This window comes from Lates calcarifer, linkage group LG6 (assembly GCF_001640805.2).
Source record: "Lates calcarifer isolate ASB-BC8 linkage group LG6, TLL_Latcal_v3, whole genome shotgun sequence".
Classification (NCBI taxonomy): domain Eukaryota; kingdom Metazoa; phylum Chordata; class Actinopteri; family Centropomidae; genus Lates; species Lates calcarifer.
The window spans coordinates 21519403-21539094 of record NC_066838.1 but is presented as its reverse complement, the minus strand read 5'-3'; the positions used below and the strand labels follow the sequence as shown (position 1 = coordinate 21539094).

At 41.4% G+C, this 19692-nt stretch overlaps 3 protein-coding genes across 3 annotated transcripts; all 3 read right to left on the bottom strand.

Annotated features, from left to right (window-relative positions):
• On the bottom strand, positions 1–3799 carry LOC108882197 (peptidyl-prolyl cis-trans isomerase FKBP1A). The gene is made up of 5 exons (XM_018674558.2): positions 3642–3799; positions 3485–3532; positions 1659–1771; positions 723–897; positions 1–455 (listed from the first exon to the last, which is right to left on the bottom strand). The coding sequence occupies exons 1-4, from the start codon at positions 3676–3678 to the stop codon at positions 766–768; spliced, it is 330 nt and encodes a 109-aa protein (XP_018530074.1). The 5' UTR covers positions 3679–3799; the 3' UTR covers positions 1–455; positions 723–765.
• Positions 3800–6400: 2601 nt separating this feature from the next.
• On the bottom strand, positions 6401–13861 carry mfsd2al2 (major facilitator superfamily domain containing 2a-like 2; the record flags this gene model as incomplete). Its single annotated transcript, XM_018674541.2, has 13 exons — positions 6401–8682; positions 9827–10003; positions 10092–10235; positions 10666–10778; positions 10870–10953; positions 11108–11182; positions 11294–11415; positions 11535–11625; positions 12630–12793; positions 12899–12977; positions 13262–13391; positions 13488–13612; positions 13709–13861. Coding segments are annotated over 13 exons (1848 nt in total), but the record flags the coding sequence as incomplete, so codon positions are not given.
• A 1443-nt stretch (positions 13862–15304) lies between these two features.
• Positions 15305–18587, bottom strand: fam110a (family with sequence similarity 110 member A). The gene is made up of 2 exons (XM_018674539.2): positions 18418–18587; positions 15305–17115 (listed from the first exon to the last, which is right to left on the bottom strand). The coding sequence occupies exon 2, from the start codon at positions 16947–16949 to the stop codon at positions 15672–15674; it is 1278 nt and encodes a 425-aa protein (XP_018530055.1). The 5' UTR covers positions 16950–17115; positions 18418–18587; the 3' UTR covers positions 15305–15671.
• Positions 18588–19692: the final 1105 nt, after the last annotated feature.

Here is a 19692-nt window from a genome sequence, read left to right as displayed (position 1 = left end):
TTGTGTCAAACAACAATTTATTCTTACTTTTATTCAAGACAATTCATTACCCGCAATCAATACAATTTTAGTGTAAAAGGCCACGTAGCCACAGGAATGAGATTGATTCAATACTTCTGACACTTATCTAAAACCTGGTCCTGATGGCAGACACATTTTGCAAATTTAAAGTCAAATAAAAAAAGAAAAAACAAACAAAAAACAAAATATCACCATAAAAATACATAGCAGAATTTGACAAAATACATGGGATGGGATGGCCTATGACTTATTACTGTATGGAATCTAAAGTATAGCATGAAGGATAAAGTTTTAAAGCAAGTGACAACATAATATGTATCTAAATGGAAAGGAGAGTGAACTAGTGAGGCTATAGACATAGGTCCTATGCAGGAATCAAGAGCAGGAATCATCTGTTAATATTTTTCCTCCATGTTCCCGAGATAGGAGTCAACCTGCAGTGAAAAGGAGAAGAAAGGGCCTTAGTGCTGTGATTAAGGAGGAGAAGCAAGAGGGGATTACAGGATATGGAGACTAAAGCTTGTTATGTTCTTACCAGTACCCATCACTGGGTGAACTACAAAGGCTAAATGTATTATCACTGTGCATGTGATGAGCTTAAATGTTAGGACGGTGCTGAAAAAACTAATCTAACCCGTACATGATGCACATAATCATGCGGATAATTCAAAATGAAATAAATAAAAAATAAAACTTCTCACCCTGAAAATTTGAGTGGAATTTAACAAAGTGAGTGCACGAGTTTCAGGCTTCCAGACTAAGCAGCTCCACGTCGAAGGTGAGAGTGGCGTTTGGTGGGATGATCCCTGGGTGCCCTTTGCTGCCATAGGCAAAGTCTGGTGAGCAAACCAGCTTTGCCCGCTGACCTACACTCATCTGTGGAGGAGATGGACAGGTTACTCATACTACTGCTGCTACTGAATTAAACAACATGCACCACAGCTGACATATTTCAACTGGAAACTGTTTAATAATACATGCAGTGTATACACTCTAGGTCTGCAACAGTTATTTTCATTATCGATTAATCTGCAGATAGTCTGTTCAATTATTCATGTTGTCAATAAAACTCTTGTAATTTCTCACATCCTAAGGAAAGCTCTTCAATGTCTTGCTTTGTCTGACAAACAGTCCAAAACCAAAAGATTTTCAGTTTATTATTATTACGTATGACAAAAGGAAAACATCAAATCCTCTCATTTGGAGCCAGAAATGTTTGGAATTTTAGCATTAAAAAAAATAAATAAACATCAATCAACTAATTGATTATTAGTTCACTGTAGCGGCTTATTTATTAGGTACACCTGGCTAATACTACTGCAGTCTAATGCAAGAGCCCTGCTGTAAGTCCTACCCTCATGGACGTTATAATGTTCAGTTTTTGTTTAAACTTCTGGAGGATGTAGTTTGTGGTGCAAAGTAACAGAAACACTTCTCTATATAATGCAATACAGCTGAACAGCACCACAAACTACATCCTCCAAATGTTTCAGCAAACAAAATAAACCTAACTTTCATGAAGGTCGGATTTATCACAGGACTGTTGCACTGTCAAATGCAATATCACACACAGCATTAGGTTTATCTGGGTGTATCCAGTAAAACACCAACTGAGGGTAACAAAAAAAGCTCCTCACCTGAGCTACTCCTTCTTCCCAACCACGGATAACTTCCTGGTGTCCAATCTTGAATTTGAACGGCTTCCCCCGTGATCGCGAAGAGTCAAACACTTTCCCATCTGCCAGTGTGCCTGATAAAAACCAAGAGAGGGGAGGGCGGTTTGGCAATTTTGCAATATATAACTTGACAAACAGATTGGTTTCTTTGATGACTCTAATCTTTCTGTGTCCAGTGGTGGAAGCAGAGCTTGAAACCTTTTCCTACACCTACACAAAAGCGCCAATACAACAATGTAAAAGTATCCCATTACAAAATAAAATTCCTATATTTAAATGTGTATTTAAGTAAATAGCAATTCCCACCCTAGTGGCCACATGAGCCATCTTGAGTCACGACAGTCTTGTTGACAATCTGTGTGGACCGGCTGCAGTTTACAGGACTGTTGTGACTCAGGATGGCTGGCTGACTCTGGCTAACTCATAGCCGATCGTGTCTTCGGGAGGGACAGACTGAGGCTCTGGGTTTACATCTGTTGAAGAGATATCTTCCCTGGCTACGATATATAGTCTGTCGCTGCCAGGGAGCTAACACTAGCCAACGGCTGTCTGCAGATATCAAGCTGATGTTTTGCCAAAACAAACTGTGCAGATGAATTAGTGCTGTGCTGAACTTAGCTGAATCATCTGTTCACGGAAGGATAGTGTTTCTAAAAATATGCATAATAATGACACCCTTATAAGTGGTGCAGGATTTTTATTAATCTTGCTCAACTGTTCTGAACATGAAGGCCTGGGAAAAAAAATGTCAATCGTGTCATATCGTGTTTTAGCCGTTTTGCATTTGCCAAGGAAATTAAATCCTTGCTCCACGTTTAATAACTGGGAAATGTGTTTGAAATTTTGCCAACAATGTACATCTTGCACACCTTAATATTCAAGGAAACAACTGTGTCACTCACTTGTTGACTGTAGAGGAAACTTAGGGCCCCAGGATAAATTATGAGGAGCAAAACATTGGTATTTATCTGATGTCACCAAAAACGGAATTGTAGTAAATCAAGATGAATAAATTCTGCACTTTGTGAATCAAAGGTGAATCAGGAGATCAGTGCCAACATCCGACTCTAGTAACAAGGACCCCCAACTAGACAATACTTTTGTGTAGGGGATTTTATAGTGTATTTTCTGTGTTTTTTTATGTAAAATCCTAGGAGACTAAAAACTGTGGAGTATTTTCGTCTGAAACGTAGTGAACTAGCATTATAAAGCAACATGGAATAAAAAATACTCACGTAAAGGTCAAGTACCACAGAACTGTACTTAAGTAAATGTACTTAGTTACTTTTGAACACTGTCTGTGTCCAGCAGCCTTCTAACGGTAACTGCGGGCTAACGTTAGCCGACTAGCATCATGGAGCGGGTTAGCTTCACGATCGGCGGCTGACAGCAGCTACGGTAGCGTTAGCTTCGACTACAGCTCCGTCTGTCTTAAATGCCTCCAATAACGATAACACAGGGCCATTTCAATTACCGAGTTAACGACACAAGAAAGCCAGCAAGCGTGCCCCGCTTTAACGCCGCTTTAGCTAGTGTTAGCCGAGCAGACGCTGGAGGCAGTTTGTTCACCAGGGCATTGAGCGCTAGCTGCAATGCTAACCAGCAAAAGCACAACCAGCCGCAGTTTCCAGTTTCTACTTAGTCCTTTTTTCACGCCAACACCAGTAACGGCTAACGTTAACGGGGTGCATCTGATTAACGTTCGCTAAAATTAGAAAAAAAAAATGCGTCCAGCTCCTTTAGCTACATCCAGAAATCCTCGGCGGTACTCCAGCCTCCACACTCACCGACATAGTGCACCACGACGCGCTGTCCCTTCTTCGGGAATGTCCGTCCTGGAAACGAGGGGAGAAAAAAACAGAAAGTGAGTATAACAGGCTAATGAAGCAAGACACTCTAGTGAAATATATAATTACATTGTTAAACGAGGACAAGTATTCTCACCATCGCCCGGGGTTATGGTCTCGATCTCTACTCCCATTTTCGCTCTTCAGTATCCTTCCTCTCTCGACCACCCTACAATGCGAGCGGAAGCAGGAGGCAGGGGCGGCCTGCTGACGAGTGGGTGGGCATGGATGGAGAGGGGGGACGCACCAAGTGAACATGGAGGAACTCTACATATTTATACTATGCACGAGTGCTGTCTTATTTGGAAACTAGACTTCAATTTAAACAAGCGACAAGTGACATGAAAAAAAAAAAAAAAAAAAAAAAAAAAACACACACACACACACACACACACACACACACACACACACACACACACATTAATTGAACATATTTTCAACCTTGTGTAGGTCCTGCAACCATCTGATTATTAAAAGTCTAAATATGTTTTTGCCACTAAGGTGACTGAGGACTTCTGCAAGCTACCAGGAAAAACATCAGAATTTAGCCACTTGCCTTATGTGACTAAAAAAATAAATAAATAATCGCCCCTATAATACTACACAGTGCAGCAGATTATACAGAGTTTGCTTTAAAAATTCAATTCAGTTTTATTTATATAGCACCAAATCACAACAGAAGTTATCTCAACGCACTTTTCATATAGAGCAAGGAAAAACTTCCTTTCAAGAGGCAGAAACCTCAAGGAGAACCAGACTCAGGGTGGGCGGCCATCTGCCTTGAGAAAGAGAGAGAGAGAGAGCGGGGAAGGAGGTGAGACAGGGGGTAGAGAACAGGGACAGGAGAACATACCATAACACAAATTCCATGTAAAAATGTGCTAAAAAAGTGGTATCAATAATAAAGTAGTGATAAAATAAACGATGAATTGTTTTAATAATAAAATAGACATAATATTCACATTTTCAAATTGTTTTTCAAAACAACTGATATTAAAATAAAAAGGCACAGTTCTACATATGCATGAAAAGGTTACTCAGTGGGTACAGGCAGAGGGGCCTGAGGGGTCAGAGAACAAAAATGAACACAAAAAAACGTCAAATGTCTGCAGAGATGTAAAACAACTGCAAAGAGACACAAAGTGATCACACAGAGACAAAATGACCACAAAGAGAAGCCACAAAACGACAACAATGCTCACAGAGATGCAATATGAGACACACAAAGAGACACAAAATGACCAGAGAGGGATGCAAAATGGCCACAGAGACACAAAATGTCCACATAGAAATGCAACATAACCACAAAGAGACACAAAACAGCCACAATAAAAAGCTACAAAAAGATGCAAAACAACTGCAAAGAGAAGAAAAACAGTGTGGGTGTTTTGCTCCTTTGTAGGGGGAGTGGCGGGGCCTTCATGTCTGTGCCCAGGGGCCCACTGTGTTCTAACCTGTCTATGTCTATCAGCAAATTAGCAGACATTTTAACATGTCACAACAGGAAAGATACAGGTGTAATGAATAACAAAATGGCCACATCCCATTCCACTTCCAGCGCTCTGTTCCCTGCATGCTGGCTCACAGATCTGGTATCAGCTTTACATATAAATGGAACAGATCCATCACTATTATTAGTTACACCTGTGCTTTACTTGTACTGACAAGTCCAAATGCCTGCAGTGAAAACAGTCTATTAGGGAAAGGGGGTGTTCTCATGTAATTTATCCTGTCTGACTTCTTTTAGTTGGAAGCTGAGCCATTACCCTCATTAACAGGTGAAATTATACAACAGACTGAACGTACTTAACAGAAGACAATCAGGAACAGCACCATAACATCATGGCAATATCTGATTGCTTACTGACGTACTGATGTCCGTGACACAATTATTAAACCTGCAGTAACTTTTTAACAGCAACAAATTATCACCATTTAAGTTGATATTGTGAACCTGTAGGCAAACAGTTTATTTACACACCCAACAGCTATGTGGCAACATTATCATTTATCTGGAATTGTTTATACCAACCTGGTAAATGTCCAACATTCACACTCTTTTAGCTCTTTTTTTTTTTCAGCTGTCTGCTGTGGTGGAAAACGACGCCATGAGAGCTGTGAAGCAAAAACAGAAATGTTGCAGCTGGGCCATTAAACAATGAGCTGAAACCTAATGTAAAGCTCCATAAAGCTGAACAGAGCTGCACATTCAGGAGATAATTCTCCATAGATTCATCACAAAGAATGACCACTTTCACTGCCACATTGTCATTTGATACGTTATGGTAGAAACACTGATTACAGCAGCTTTAAACACAGAACAATGAGCGAAAACTTTGAACAGAATTGAATAAAATTATTCAAAACAACAAAGTAAATTTAAATTCCTGCCTCAAGTCATAACTTCTAAACTCAGAATTATCAGAACAATTACAGTTAGGGGTTGTCGACTTGAAATATTTCATATCTCCACTAGAATTTAATATGAGGTTCTGCAGGTTTTAACAGTGTTTGAATGCAAAGCATCAGCTTGACTCACCAACAGGCTGCTGTTTGTTGACATGTAACCCAGGGATTAGCTTCAACCACATGGTTCAATCATTCCACAAGGTTTTTCTACTTTGAAATCAATACATGGACGAGCAGTATGTTCAAAGAGCCCAGCAGAGAAAGTATTTACATGGGTGTTGCCTGAAGGCAATGAGAGCAATTAATATATTGTGTTTTTGTCAGTGTTTGTATGACATGTAACTATGAGCCACCGCCTATTAGTTTGCTTCATGTTTGATGATGGAGGATGATGAAAACATGATGAATGAGAGATGTTTTTTATTTAACCAAACACAGGTGCAGAAATTTTGCAGGAGTGTGAATATAAGCATGGAAACATGGGGCAAACACTAACAAGAGTAGGCTACTTATAAATATATACAAAAGTCAGGCAATCACAAATCACAGCAAAAGCAAAAACCTCCTTTCCAAAACAAACATTGTACACAGAATAAGACACAATCAGAAACAGAGCGAAGTGAAAGAGAACAAGATATATGTGAGTTAATTCAAAAAACATCCTCAAAATACTCATGTACTCTTCACCATATTTCCTAAAATGTTGTGTTTCTCAACCGATAAGTATTAAAATATAAAGTATTAAAAAGTATAATCCTCAATACTGGACAAGTACTTAGGATAAGTACTCTTACACAGCTGGTCATTTTTAGATTCAGCTGAACAGGGGCAGGATCCTACACTTTATCTATCCCAAATAAGTGATTTGGACTTACTGAAATGGTCTGTAACAGAAAATATCCATCCAGATGAAGATAGTTGAAATTTGCAGTTAGAATGTACTGTACACAGAGAAAGTTTCTGATTTATAGGATAAAGCAGTTTTCCTTTCAATCCAGATTTCACAAAAAGGTGTGAATAACAGTGATCTTAAAAGTGCTTCAGTATTTTGACACCAAAGTCTTTGAGAAGATCAATACCACCCACGTCGATACACTAAATATGAGACTACAGCCAGAAGGTGATTGGCTTCAGCATAAACACTGGATTTTTAACTACTATCAGGTTATAGGTTGTTTGTTTAATCCGATCACAAACAGAGGTGCTGTTAGTGGTCTTTTAAAGAAAGAAATCTAATTTACCAGATTCAAAAAGGGCAGATGCAGTGAAGTATCTTTAACTAAGTGGGGAAAAAAGCAGGCTTACAGTAAGATGGATGGAGAACACAGGAATCCAAGTGAGCAGGGAACAGGAAACACAATCTGGCAAAGACTGGGGACAAGAGGGCTGGAATAAACAGGTCAGGGCTGATTGGGGAGGTGAGAACAGGTGTGTGAATGGGTTGGTCAGACAGGTGAGTGAGGACGAGAGGGAAAGTCTGGGGACATCTGGTGGCTGGGTGGAAAATGACAGAGAGACAGGGGTCGGATGGCTAAAGTGAACAGGAACAGGGCAGCAGTCATAGCAGTAACTGTATGGTTACTTCACTGACAAACACAAAATCACCACAAACATCTACTAATCACTGGATCAAACTTCCACATCTTTCTAATGTCAAAATTGTAATCTTGGTTGCAAATGTCTTTATTAAAGATTGATGATAACTCAAGCAGTCAAGGCAGATGGCTGCCCACCCTGAGTCTGGTTCTGCTCGAGGTTTCTGCCAGTGTCGCTTGATGCTGCTCATGGTGTGAATTGTTGGGTCTCATATAAAGAGTACAAAGAGTCTAGTCTAGACCTGATCTATATGAATCAGATATGAAGTGCCTTGAAATAACTTCTGTTGTGATTTGGTGCTATATAAATAAAATTGAATTGAATTGATGATAAAGTTATAAAAGTAGTTAAATCAACAGTAAAAGTAATGGCCTATTTCCTTATCTCATTTTATTTTTATAATAAAAAAAAAATTTCCCTGAGGTCCACCTTTCCCCACAAAACTCTAATTTGTCATTTTTGAATTTCTGCGTGTGTTCAGATTAAACTGATTCAATATAACATGTTAATTAAAGGAACAAGTAGGTGAATCTTTTTTGTAAACATTTAACAGAGGCAGGGTAGCTGTTTCCCTTTGTTTCCGGGCTTTATGCTAAGCTAAGCTAACTAGCTGCTGGCTGTAGCTTCACATTTAGCGCACAGACACAAGATGAGTGTCAATCCTGATCATCAAACTCTCATCAACAAAGTGGATAAGAAAATATTTTCCCAAAATGTCAAACTACTGCTTTAAGCTATGTGACTATACCCAGGACAATTTGGATTTCACATTCGTCCTGCTAGACAAAGACCTAGGATTGTTCTCAAGGACATTTCTGCTCAGTCCAGCTTCTCCTGAAGGCTGGTGATGGCTGAGTCTCTGTTTCTGCCACTGAGGATTTACATTTAACTGGACAACTGATTTAGGTCTGCTGTATTTCACAGACAGGCTCTTGGGTACATCTGAAAGGGCAGACAAGTTCACTGAGCATCTTTTATCACGACTGTAACAGCATGAGGGTGCTGAATTTGACTTGTGCAATGTGGTATAATGTGATGTAGATGTCACAGCAGCCTGGGATGACTGCAGAACTGTTGGCTTCTCAGTGTTTTCTCCTGGTTCTGATGAAGATGATGATGATGAAGCTTCTGGGCTAGATGAAGGGTAAAGAGAAAAGAAAAACCACATATAATTGATACTACTATAACTATGTCACAGTGATCTGGTAAAACTGCTGTTTTTGAAAATTACAATAGTTATGGATATAAAGAGGATGTGCTGCAACGAGTTGTCATTAAAACCTTAATGTCCCTACAGGTGGTTATTATTAACCATGAAAAAATGAGAAAAGTCTTTGCATAATTATATTACTTGTTACTTAATTAGATCAGCTGTTGGGTATTTGTAGTGAATGAGTTGGTATGATTACTCAGTCGACTCATGGTGTGAATGCCAAGGGAAAACACTTCAAGTTTGGCATTTTGGGAAATAAGCTTTCTGTTTTCTTGCCAAAAGCAAGATGAGAAGATCAATGTTTGTCAATTTGCTTAGCACAAGTAAGCCTACCAATATCCCTGAAGCTCACTAATTTACACTTTATATCTTGTGTGTCTTTTGTATTGTGTGTACAAGTCTGTGTGCAGGTGCTGCTTGGTGTGTTTTTGAACTTAGGATACAGCTAGGGTTAGTTGTTTCCCTCTGCTCCTACCTGTAGCTTCATATCATATGGACAAGAGAAGAGTACTGATTTTCTCAAAGTGAATAAACATATTTCTAAAATATCCTAAATATTATATAATACACCACTGAGTTGTAGCAGTGCTAACGAATACAAAAAATGAATGATACAAAGCTCCTGCAAACAACTTCACAACTAGATATCAGTGAGCTGCTACTGGATATCCAGACCTCTGACTGTGAACTTAAATCCACTATAATTGATTTTTTGGCCACTTGGGGGAAGTGAAAATAAGCTGTAAACACAATACTGATATATGATGTCTTAAGTTGTTATAGCAAACTCCTGCTTATTGCTACAGAGCAACATTATCATTAATGTGGACTCCAATATAACTCTTTTAGCTCTGTTTTTGGTCTCTACCAGCTCCTCAGGCAGATATCTCTCTTTAACTACGAAATTTTCAACAGTGTTCATCATATAGTTGATAACTTTGTCTAATGTTCAAGGCTAAGGACCTACTGTGCAGCTAAATAATGAGGTGAGACTTGCTGTAATGCTCTGTAAAGCTGAGGGAAGCGGCAGATTTAAGTCATAACTCACACAAAAAGATACTTACTTGACTGGGGTCAGTTGTTCCTGGAGCTGCAAACTTTGCCTCTCATTGATTGGGTAGCAGCAAAAAAAGGCCATCCCTATCAGCAGAAGTGCGATGGGAGCTGGTGAGAACAGCACAATCAGAGTCGTCACCACTCCGTCACCATGGCTACACGCACCCGCTCGGTAGCCCACGAAGCTGCAGGGGTGGGGGCAAAATGTGACAGATGCACACAGATACACATACATATCACATTAAGTGAGTGGATAGTGGGAGATTGACTCACTGTAATATCATGGTTGAGATTCCTACAGACAGGCCTCCTGCCAGCTTCCTGCAGAAGGCATAACAGGAGAAAAACAGAGGCTCCAGGTCCTTGCAGGAGGGATGTCTCATGGCAAAGTCGTCCACCGCATCTGGGAGCATAGACCTGTAGGCACGGGAGGATTATGAAAAAGTGGGCCCCTGGGCAGAGAAATGTTTTTGTCTGTCTGATAGTTTTGTGTCTCTTTCAGGTCATTTCATGTTTTTATAGTCTTCTTTTCTTTTTTTTTTCAAAGACAGGCTCTGGTCCAATGGTCCCCTGAGACAGTGGCCAGTAGGCCTGCTGAGTAATCCATCCATGCCTGTAGCAGATACAGCACAAGCCAATATATCACATGTCAAAACCACATGTCAGTTTAGATGAGGAGAACTGACCAGTCGACAAAACACACTGATACTAGAATATTCATCACTGGCCACGTCAGGTGCAGACGATGTGAATGATTTATGCACACACTCAGCTCTGATACTGATGAGATCTGACAGGGCTCTGGAGAGGACTGAGAACTTTGTGTCCTGGCAGAAAACTGACTCACCAGGGTAGAAAGAATACAGTCGCCATGCTGAATCCCATCAAAATGCCCATAAGCAAGAGGACTGGCAGGTTACTAGGAACGCAGGCAACTATGATCACTGCTGGGATGTAGAGCTGAGAGACATAAACAGACCTCACAGATAAGAGGGAGATCTAAGGTGTCATCAGTCAGATAACTGTACAGGACACATCTGTGTTTTCTTACCGATAGTCCGATGAAAATTGTGACCTTTTTTCCTAATCTCAGAAGAACTGCCTGCCACAGAGGAACTGCTACTGAGGCAGAAATCTGTGGAGATATTGAATTTTAAATTCAGAATGCATTGTCTTTTAATCATGTACTTTCTGAAGTCATTAGAAAGCTACTGAAAATTTGCATATATTAACATGTAGGTGAGCAGAGTGTGTGTGACTCTAGTAAGCTGCATCTTACCAGTAAGAACCAGAAGGAGGTACTGGAGCTGGGCTCCCAGCCCAGCTACATGACTGCAGTAAAGTGCCAAATTACTCCAGGACATCTGAAATGAAACAGGCAGTTTCACAAACACTAAAATGCATACTTTGAAAAGCATAAACCAGAGCCAAGATTTAGAGGGATGCAGCACAGCCACTATGAACTCAAACTGTACCTGAAATGCAAAACCAGCAAATATGAAGCCAAGCACCAGTCGTTGGTAAGGAATGTGGCATATCAGCATCTTGAGTGAGATCAGATAGGGGGGTTGTACTTTGTCATCAGAGCAGAGAGGGCCTGAAAATAAAACCAAAATGAAGATGTCAAGGAAGAAATATTGCTCAATTGAAAAACACTATCTACTCCATTTTCATTTATAGTATTTGAATACTGACCGTTGGCCATTTCTGACTCACCCTGCTGCTCCTTTACCCCGAGGAAGACAACCAGGCTGCAGAGGAAAAACAAAGCGCCCATGACCAGAGCTGAGATCAGGAACGCCTTTTTCTGGAGGCAAAAACCCCACATTAAACCTTTACAGATAAACACAGCATATTATGCTGTGTACAAACACACGCCCAGAGCCATACAAACACAAGTCAACAAATCCTCCATATTTATAATTTGTGTTTTCAGTTATGTAATCTTTATTTGTTTGGGATTGCTTTGCCTTTAGATCACATTAAGTTTTTTTTATAGCATTACTATTATCGACACTTCCATGATTGTTAATGGTCACATTTGTCTGATAGCTTAGCATCAACACTGGCTCTGTCCATAGGTTAAAAAAAATCTGCCTCACAGCACCTATAAAGCTCACTAATTAAGATGCTAAAGCTTGTTTGTTTAATCCTCACAAAACAGAGGCATTAGAGATGTAACAATGAGATGGAGACACAAGATGGTTGTGTAGCCTGAAGTCACTCTGTATCTCTCTGAGGTCTTTTTGAGTCTTTGCATCTCTGTTATTTTTGTGTCACATTGTGGTAATTTAAGCCTCTTTGTAGTTGTTTTGTGTCTCTTTGTGGTAGTTTTGTGGTCCTTTAAGTCTCTATGCAGTCATTTTGTGTGCTTTAGTGGTAGTGTTATGTCTCTTTGTAGCTGTTTAATTCTAATTTAATTCATTTGCAACCAAGACTTTCTTCCTGTTTTTAATTTTAATGCTAGGCTAAGCTAATTGTCTCCAGGTAGTGGTGTCTCTTGGCAATAAAGTGAATATTTTCCAAAATGTAAATCTTATTCCTTTACTCTAAATTAACTCTAACAGTAATTAAATTAAATCTACATTAAATTCATTAAATCTAATTTAAACTCCTTTGTTTCCCCTGCTGTAAATAACTAACAACACAAGCCTGGGAGTACACACACAGATGAACACACAACTATCTCTCTGTCAGTCTAAGAGCAGTAAATTACAGGGTAACATGATATCCCTGGGACTATGTGAGTACAATGCCAAAAACAATACTGCTAGACTGCCAGAGAAATATGAGTATAATCTCGGTTTCTACTGTTTCCTGAAGTGATGCCGTTTGTGGTGGTGATGTGCTTTCAGGTGTTTCATGGACCGGGTCCAGCGGTTGACAAGACTCCTGCCTCTCTGTGTTGTACAAAGCCATAACTTGACCCTGGATTACAGAGGCCAGCAGCATCGACACCAACTCCGCGCTCATTCCTGGACAGAGACGCGGAGAAAAGAGGGACAATGAGAGTAACGAAGCGGAGGGGAAATCCTCACCAGCATTCTGTTTGGCCTGTAAGTAAGGAGTGACTCTCTTACTGTAGGCTGTGGCCGAGTCTCTGTCTTTCTGATCGCCGCCCAAGAACATGTTGAGCGAGAGGTAGGGGATGTTGTAGCACTGTTCATGGACGGCAGGGGGAAAAAACGTGAAGCTAACTGACAGCACACGAGCAGCGTGAAACTCGGTAGCCATGGCGACACAGCTCGGAGCAAAATGGCGACAGTTACAGTGACATGAAAATAGTGTGAATCTCTGTCGCCATGGTGACACGAGAAAGATTAGGTAGTAGATTTAAGCACAAGATGGGTACAAGCAGCAGAGCTGGAAGAAGTACTCAAAACAACAGTACAGTACTCGAGTAAATGTAGTTACTTTTCACCACAGAGTATCAGGTGACTTACACTCATGAGGGTCTCGAACAGGCAGGATGCTGCGAGGAACCACAGCACTCTGAGAGGCTGCGATATGTGGTGTGGTTCAAACCACAGCAGCAGATAGGACAGGACGCCAAATGGAGTGGAGAGAACCAGCCTGTGAGATAAATATCGACGGTTCTGTTGAGTACACCGCCCAAGCACCAACCGTAACTTCAAGTGTGAGTTCAACAGTTTGGCTCCACCAACCAACCATGGAGTGAGTTTGCCGATACGTGTCCATTTACTGCGGCTCACCAGATATCCAACCACAGGGTCAGTCACAGCGTCCCAGGCCTGACTTAGAAATAAAATCATGGAAACATAGAAGGCCTCCATCTGTGAAAACATGTTCAGCTCTTAAATGACTGATCACAACACTGTTTGTCACTGCTCTCCTTTTTAATAGAGCGTGAGGACAATTTAAGCTTTTACCTGCACAATATCCAGGAGGAAAATCTGCAGGGAAATTCCTATACTTAGTGCGGTCATCTGATATGGGACCCCACCAACAGCATAACAGATCTTCCTGGCCAGAGAAATCCCCCCCGGTGCCTGTGGAGACCAGGGAGAAGAGCAGGGCAGAAAGGTTTAGGAGCAGATGTGTGACACCTCCAGTTACTTCTTAGATATAACTTCAAACATTTTGTTTTCTCCACTAATTTGGTGCACTTCTACCAGTTGTCTCCTAACTTTAAGTGATTTCTGGCTGTCTTTTTTTCCCACACAACTATCATGTAGGAAGTGTGGGTTACAGGATATTTAATATTAATATTGTTAACAACAGGTAATGTGGACTAAAGTCTGGTGCAGTTACCAGACAGCTCTGTGTATCACCACTAAATAACTGCAGGTTTGAATTTAAGCTGAAAAAGACAGTGACACCTGATTTGTTGATTTGCAGTACTGATTTGCAGTATTTTCTTAGACACCTGTATGTGATTCTGATGATGGTATTAAGAGAATATCACACAGCTCTGGTGTCTGTGTCACCTACTCAACACCTACGATGCTTCAAAACAAACAAGAGAAACTGTAATATTAGGTATAACAAATTCCTCCTACAAACTCCACATTGAGATTCAGATTTTCTCCTTGTGTTTTGAATGTATCTGCAGAAATAAAGGGAAAAAAGAGAGATTTCATTTTGAAAACTTACCCTCTGCTGCTGACCTTCACTACACGAGTTTCTGTCCACGTTCTGTTTTAACACCCGATTCTTAAATGTCTGTAACTGATTGTTAAAATCCTTAAAACAAGTCATTTTTTCAAGCCACATGCAGACTGTTGGTTATGAACTCACACTGCGTGTATTAGACAACAAAAGCTCGCCTCGTGCACACACAGTTGTGCTTAAATCCCCCTTGTGGGAAACTAGAATCTGGTTTAACAACTCATGGATTTGAAAGTGAGATACTCCACCTTCTCATATTTAAGAGTGAATGGCATGGAACTACCACAAGCTTATGATGTGTATATTAACTAAAACACTGTTAAAAAACCAGCAAACCAAAGTCATAACATGTAATATATAAAATATATTTGTCCCTTTTCTGTTTTATCTGAGCTCACTTTGCTTTTTTCTGTCTTTCATGTAAACTGATGAGAGCCTGGTGAGATGCAACTGCTCACCTAGGTGTTTATAAATGCGACACCTCTGCAGATCTTTAAGGATTTCACAGAGTGCATGATTAAAAGACACCAAGCACTTTGACTTTGAATTTTTTTTTCTTCTCAAAAGCAGTTCATTCATGACAAACAGATGGTGAGAACAGGACATTTTGTGTGTGTGTCAGTGTGGACTGCTCTGACCTCTTGTGGAGCATCAGTGAAACTTTCCTCCATCAGCTGAAGCCTGTTGATCTCGCTCATTCTCTTCCTGAGAGTTTCATGAAAACGACCATGTTTTAATGCCACCAAAATGAAGAACAGTTTTACAGCAATTCCATTTTGAATCCATCATGGGGGTTGACTTTTTCTGCGGGTAATTTTTGGTGTGATACGCACAAAGACATCACAGAGAGGCCAAAACAAGATGCATCATTCAATCTTTAATGACGTCCATTTACAGCAGAATGTGATGTGTTGATAGCCCCATTATGAGACTCACAAAAAAAAAACATTCAATAAGAAAAGTCAAATCTGTCATTTAGTGACAAATATTTCAAAATAATTCTCATTTTGCAAAAGAAAGAAAGAACTAAAACAACAAAAAACCAAATCAAAACAACCAAATCAGAGTGAATTACTTGGCAGACAAATTGCATCCATCACATCATACATTTCAATTTACTACCAGTTTAATCATGAGATCCCATCACTCCATGCGTTCTGTGGTTTTGATATGTTGAAATTTTACTTTTGTTTTAAATCTTTTAGACCATTTAACACCATCATCTTATAAGTTGGTGCTCTTACTTGCATTGTCCTTGGCCTGACGGAGCCCATACAGCCATTTGATGACTCTTGCATTTCTCTCAATGACAGAAACACCGTAGGGGACACGCTCTGTAGCGTTGCCAGCATCTTCCTCCTCCTCATCTTCATTTTCTCCTCCCGCGCACTCAGACCCCGGAGCACTCACGCTGCGAAAACGGGCGAGGGAAACGATGTCAGAACTAGACCCAGTCAACTCCTGTAGGTCTGCAGGGTCCAGACCACACAGGTTGAAGAAGCGCTCCAGCTCTGTCCCGGCCCTGGAGTACCGGTCGCTCATGTCTGATTTAGACCGGGTCAGAGACGGGCGTTTCCTGGAGCTGGAGGAGGACAAACGGGTGATTGCAGGGGAGGGAGGAGGAAGAATAGGGAAGTTGGGGGTAGGCGGAGCAGGGGCAGGGGTTTCAGTTGGAGAAGAGGAAGGGTTGTCAGGTTTCGACGGAGCAACAACAGGGGCAGCTTTCAGAGGAGAAGAACCTGGTGTTGTTCTCGGCTGGAGGAGGCGCAGGTGTGAAGCAGCCGGGCGGAGTGGAAACTGGGAATGTAAAGGTATGGGCTGAAGGGGCTGCCGCATGAACTGAGCCGGTCTGCAGGTCGACCTCACAGGGCCGGCCTGAGGCATGACGTCCACTCTGCGAACAGTCCCTGCAGCAGGAGACGCAGGAGAACCTGGATTCTCCACCTTGGCTGGTCCTGAGGCTTTTAATCTCACCTTAGCCGGACTTGACCAGTCAGGACGGGGAGGTGGACGTGGCCTCTCTTTTTTGGGTTGTGGCTCTACAGGTGAGGGGCAAGGAGAGCTGTGTGCAGTGGTTGCACCATCAGGAGCTTTACTGTCCTCTGAGCTTACAGTGGTGCTGGACTGAGGTCCGTCGCTCACACCACTGATGAGGTTACTCAGGTGCTCCAGGTCGAGCTGGACGCCCTCCTGCTTTGTCTTAGCCTGGGTCGGCGTCTTCCTGGTCGGCCGCAGGGCAGTGCCGGGGCTCAGCAGAGGCTTCCGCAGCTCAGGAGGCCTGACCGGCTGCTGCTTAGACAGAGCCACCTGACTCTTGACATATTTAGCCTTGTCTGCCTCCAGCCTTTCCACTGCGCTCTGCTTTGGTCTGCCTTCTGCTGCGGGGCATTGCCGAAAGAAGTCTGGCCCCACTGGCCCCTTGGGTCGCAAGCGTGGGGGTGTAGCAGCTACAGCAGTCCTCGCTGGTCGCCTCACTGGACGTTGGAGAGTCTCCACAGGCATTTTCTAAAACTGGAAGTCGTACCTTGTCCGTTCTCTGTTTGCAGCTGCAGAAATTGCAATGTTTTCCTTTATTTGTGCCTCTGTGCAGGATCAGCTGTACTCCATTTTTGAAGAGATGTAACTGGAGTATCTCAGTTGAACTCTAGTTCCTTGACATTTGCACTTCCTGTGGAAAAGAGAGATCAGTCAGGAGAGGAGAGAAAGGCAAGGAAAGACAGCTCAATAAAGAGCTCAAAGTCAATACAAACATTTACCTTACCAGACAAGCATTTCTTTTACAGATACTTTTAGTACTCCAACACAGAGAGGACACAGTCAACTCCACAAAGACCCGACACTCATAAACCCTCCCTTTTCTTTAAGACGACAGCCAGTCATTCCCCTGAAGCCCTCTGCTTCCTACAAGTTCATTGGCTGCTGGCACAGACGGATCTGAACAATTACTCGCAGTCATCCATCTCTCCGCAGACAAACACACAATAAAAGTGACACTTCATTTTCAGTCAGTGGAAGGCCTGTGAAAAGAGTGGCAGAAGTGTGTGTGTGTGTGAGAGAGAGGGGTGATGGGGAAGCTGTCCAGCTGTCAACAAGCTATTGTCTGGAGGCAATACTAAGCAGCTCACACATGCACCAACAGCTGCTATGGGAACAATGACTCCTCAACCTTAAATAAAGCAGCCAGTTGCCAGGGTTTGTAGCCGGCTGGCTTCCTGCTGAACTCCAAGCCTCTGTAGGTAAAGTGAAGTCAAAACAGAGAGGTTCAACTCATCACCTGTTAACCCATCCTGGTTTGTGTACAGTTAAGATAAGCCTCTAACTGTGGTGAAGGTCACATGAACGAACTTGGTAAATACAGGTACTTTCTCTGAAGTTCTGTGTGTGTGTACTTAAGATCTCGTTTGCGTTTGAAATACGCCGCGTGAGCAGTCTGCATCTGCCAGTCACATTCTCTACATATTTGCCATTCCAGTCTGAGCCAGGCCAAACTCCTGCCGACAGAGCCGTGAAACTCTCCGGATCTCCAGTCTTGCCTGCCCCCGAGGTCCTCGCTTATCTCCCAGTTTACAGAAACCAAAAGTGAGCTCCCTTTGCCAGTAAAGACAACCAGCGCAGCGTAAAAGATCATTCAGATAGCAGGCTGGCATGTTACAAACCAAAGAGAAATGTCAGGAGGTGGGTCAGACAAACAAAAATAGAGCCACTAATTTCTGAATCAAGAGCCAGCATGTTCAGCCACTGAGAGTAAATGACAAACATGGAGCGAAGCAGGAAGCCAAAGACAAGACACAGACACACAAAAGGCAGGTAAACAATAAAATGTCCCTCATGAACTGAACTATAGACTCAAGGCCTACGCACTGGTCTTGCCCTGACAAGCTCAAGGCTGCTGGTATGAAGGTGTAGATTAGCTGGAAGGCACTTGTTGTTTTTCTTTCTTTCTTTTTGGCATTTCTACAGAATAACTCACCTCCTGTTGAGCTCCTGAGCCTCTCCTTGGTTTTCTCGTGTTGGCCCAACGGACACACTGCACTGTCCTACCCACAACTGTGTGTGTGAATGTGTTTGAAACCACTTAGCAGCACAAGACAAACCTGTTTGACAACTCATGTGTGCTGCTCCTGAGCCCGCCCCCCTTCTCACCGATTGGTCCGTTCACTCTCCTACAAGGAAGTACACTCACTCCTTTGGCCACATGACTGCTATTGTTTTGGATAGGTGATAAGGATTTTCAGTGTACTTCTTTTTAGTAGTGGAAGAAGTATTCAGTTCACTTAAGTAACAGTACAAACACCACACTGTAAAAATACTTTGTTAAAGGTCTCGTACTGTAAATGTTATTTAAGTAAAAGTACATAAATATAATCAGGAAAATGGAATGGAAAGAATCAAAAACAAAACTCACACACTACTACAACACTTTACTATTGCAGCATGGAGCTATTATTGAATCTATGTAGGACTGCAACTAATGATTATTTCCTTGATCAACTGATTTCATAAAATTGAATTCATAAAATAGTGAGAAATATAGTCACAGTTTCCATAGTGACACCTTCACACTACCTCCCAACCTCAATAAATAAATAAATCAATTAAAAAAATAATAACAGCAAGTTGAGAGGCTGGACCAATGAAATATTTGGCATTCATACACAAAAAAAATTGTTTTCTGTCAATTGACAAATCTGCTAATTAACCAATTGTTTCAGCTCTACTTGTATATACTGTTTAATCTATCAACATTATATTTTATTTTTTAAGTTCTTCATATGTTTTCTATGCAAAATTTTATTTTGTAAAGTAACTAAAGGTGTCAAATATTATAGTAGTGGAGTAAAAAGTACAGTATTTCCCTCTTGAATTGTGCTGAAGAAGAAATATAAAGTGGCGTGAGAAAATACTCAAGTGGAGCACCCTTAATTTGTACTTACTGCACTAGACTAAATATACAAAGTTACATTCCAGCACTGCTGGTATGATAATTAATCTGCACTACATGTTGACACAGTTTTTGTTGTCCAAAGGTCTGTACTGAGTAGTGAAGTGAAACTAGAATGACAGCCTCACCTTTGTCAACCAAGCTGCAGTTTACATCCCTTTCAGTTCAGACTCGCATAATAAACATATGTAGAGAAGACTTTGAAGCAATTTAACAGAAGGTTTTAAGTGTATTTTTTTTCTGGCAAACTGGAAGTTAACACTATGTTGGCATGTATAATTCCCAGAGAGAAACATTTTGTCT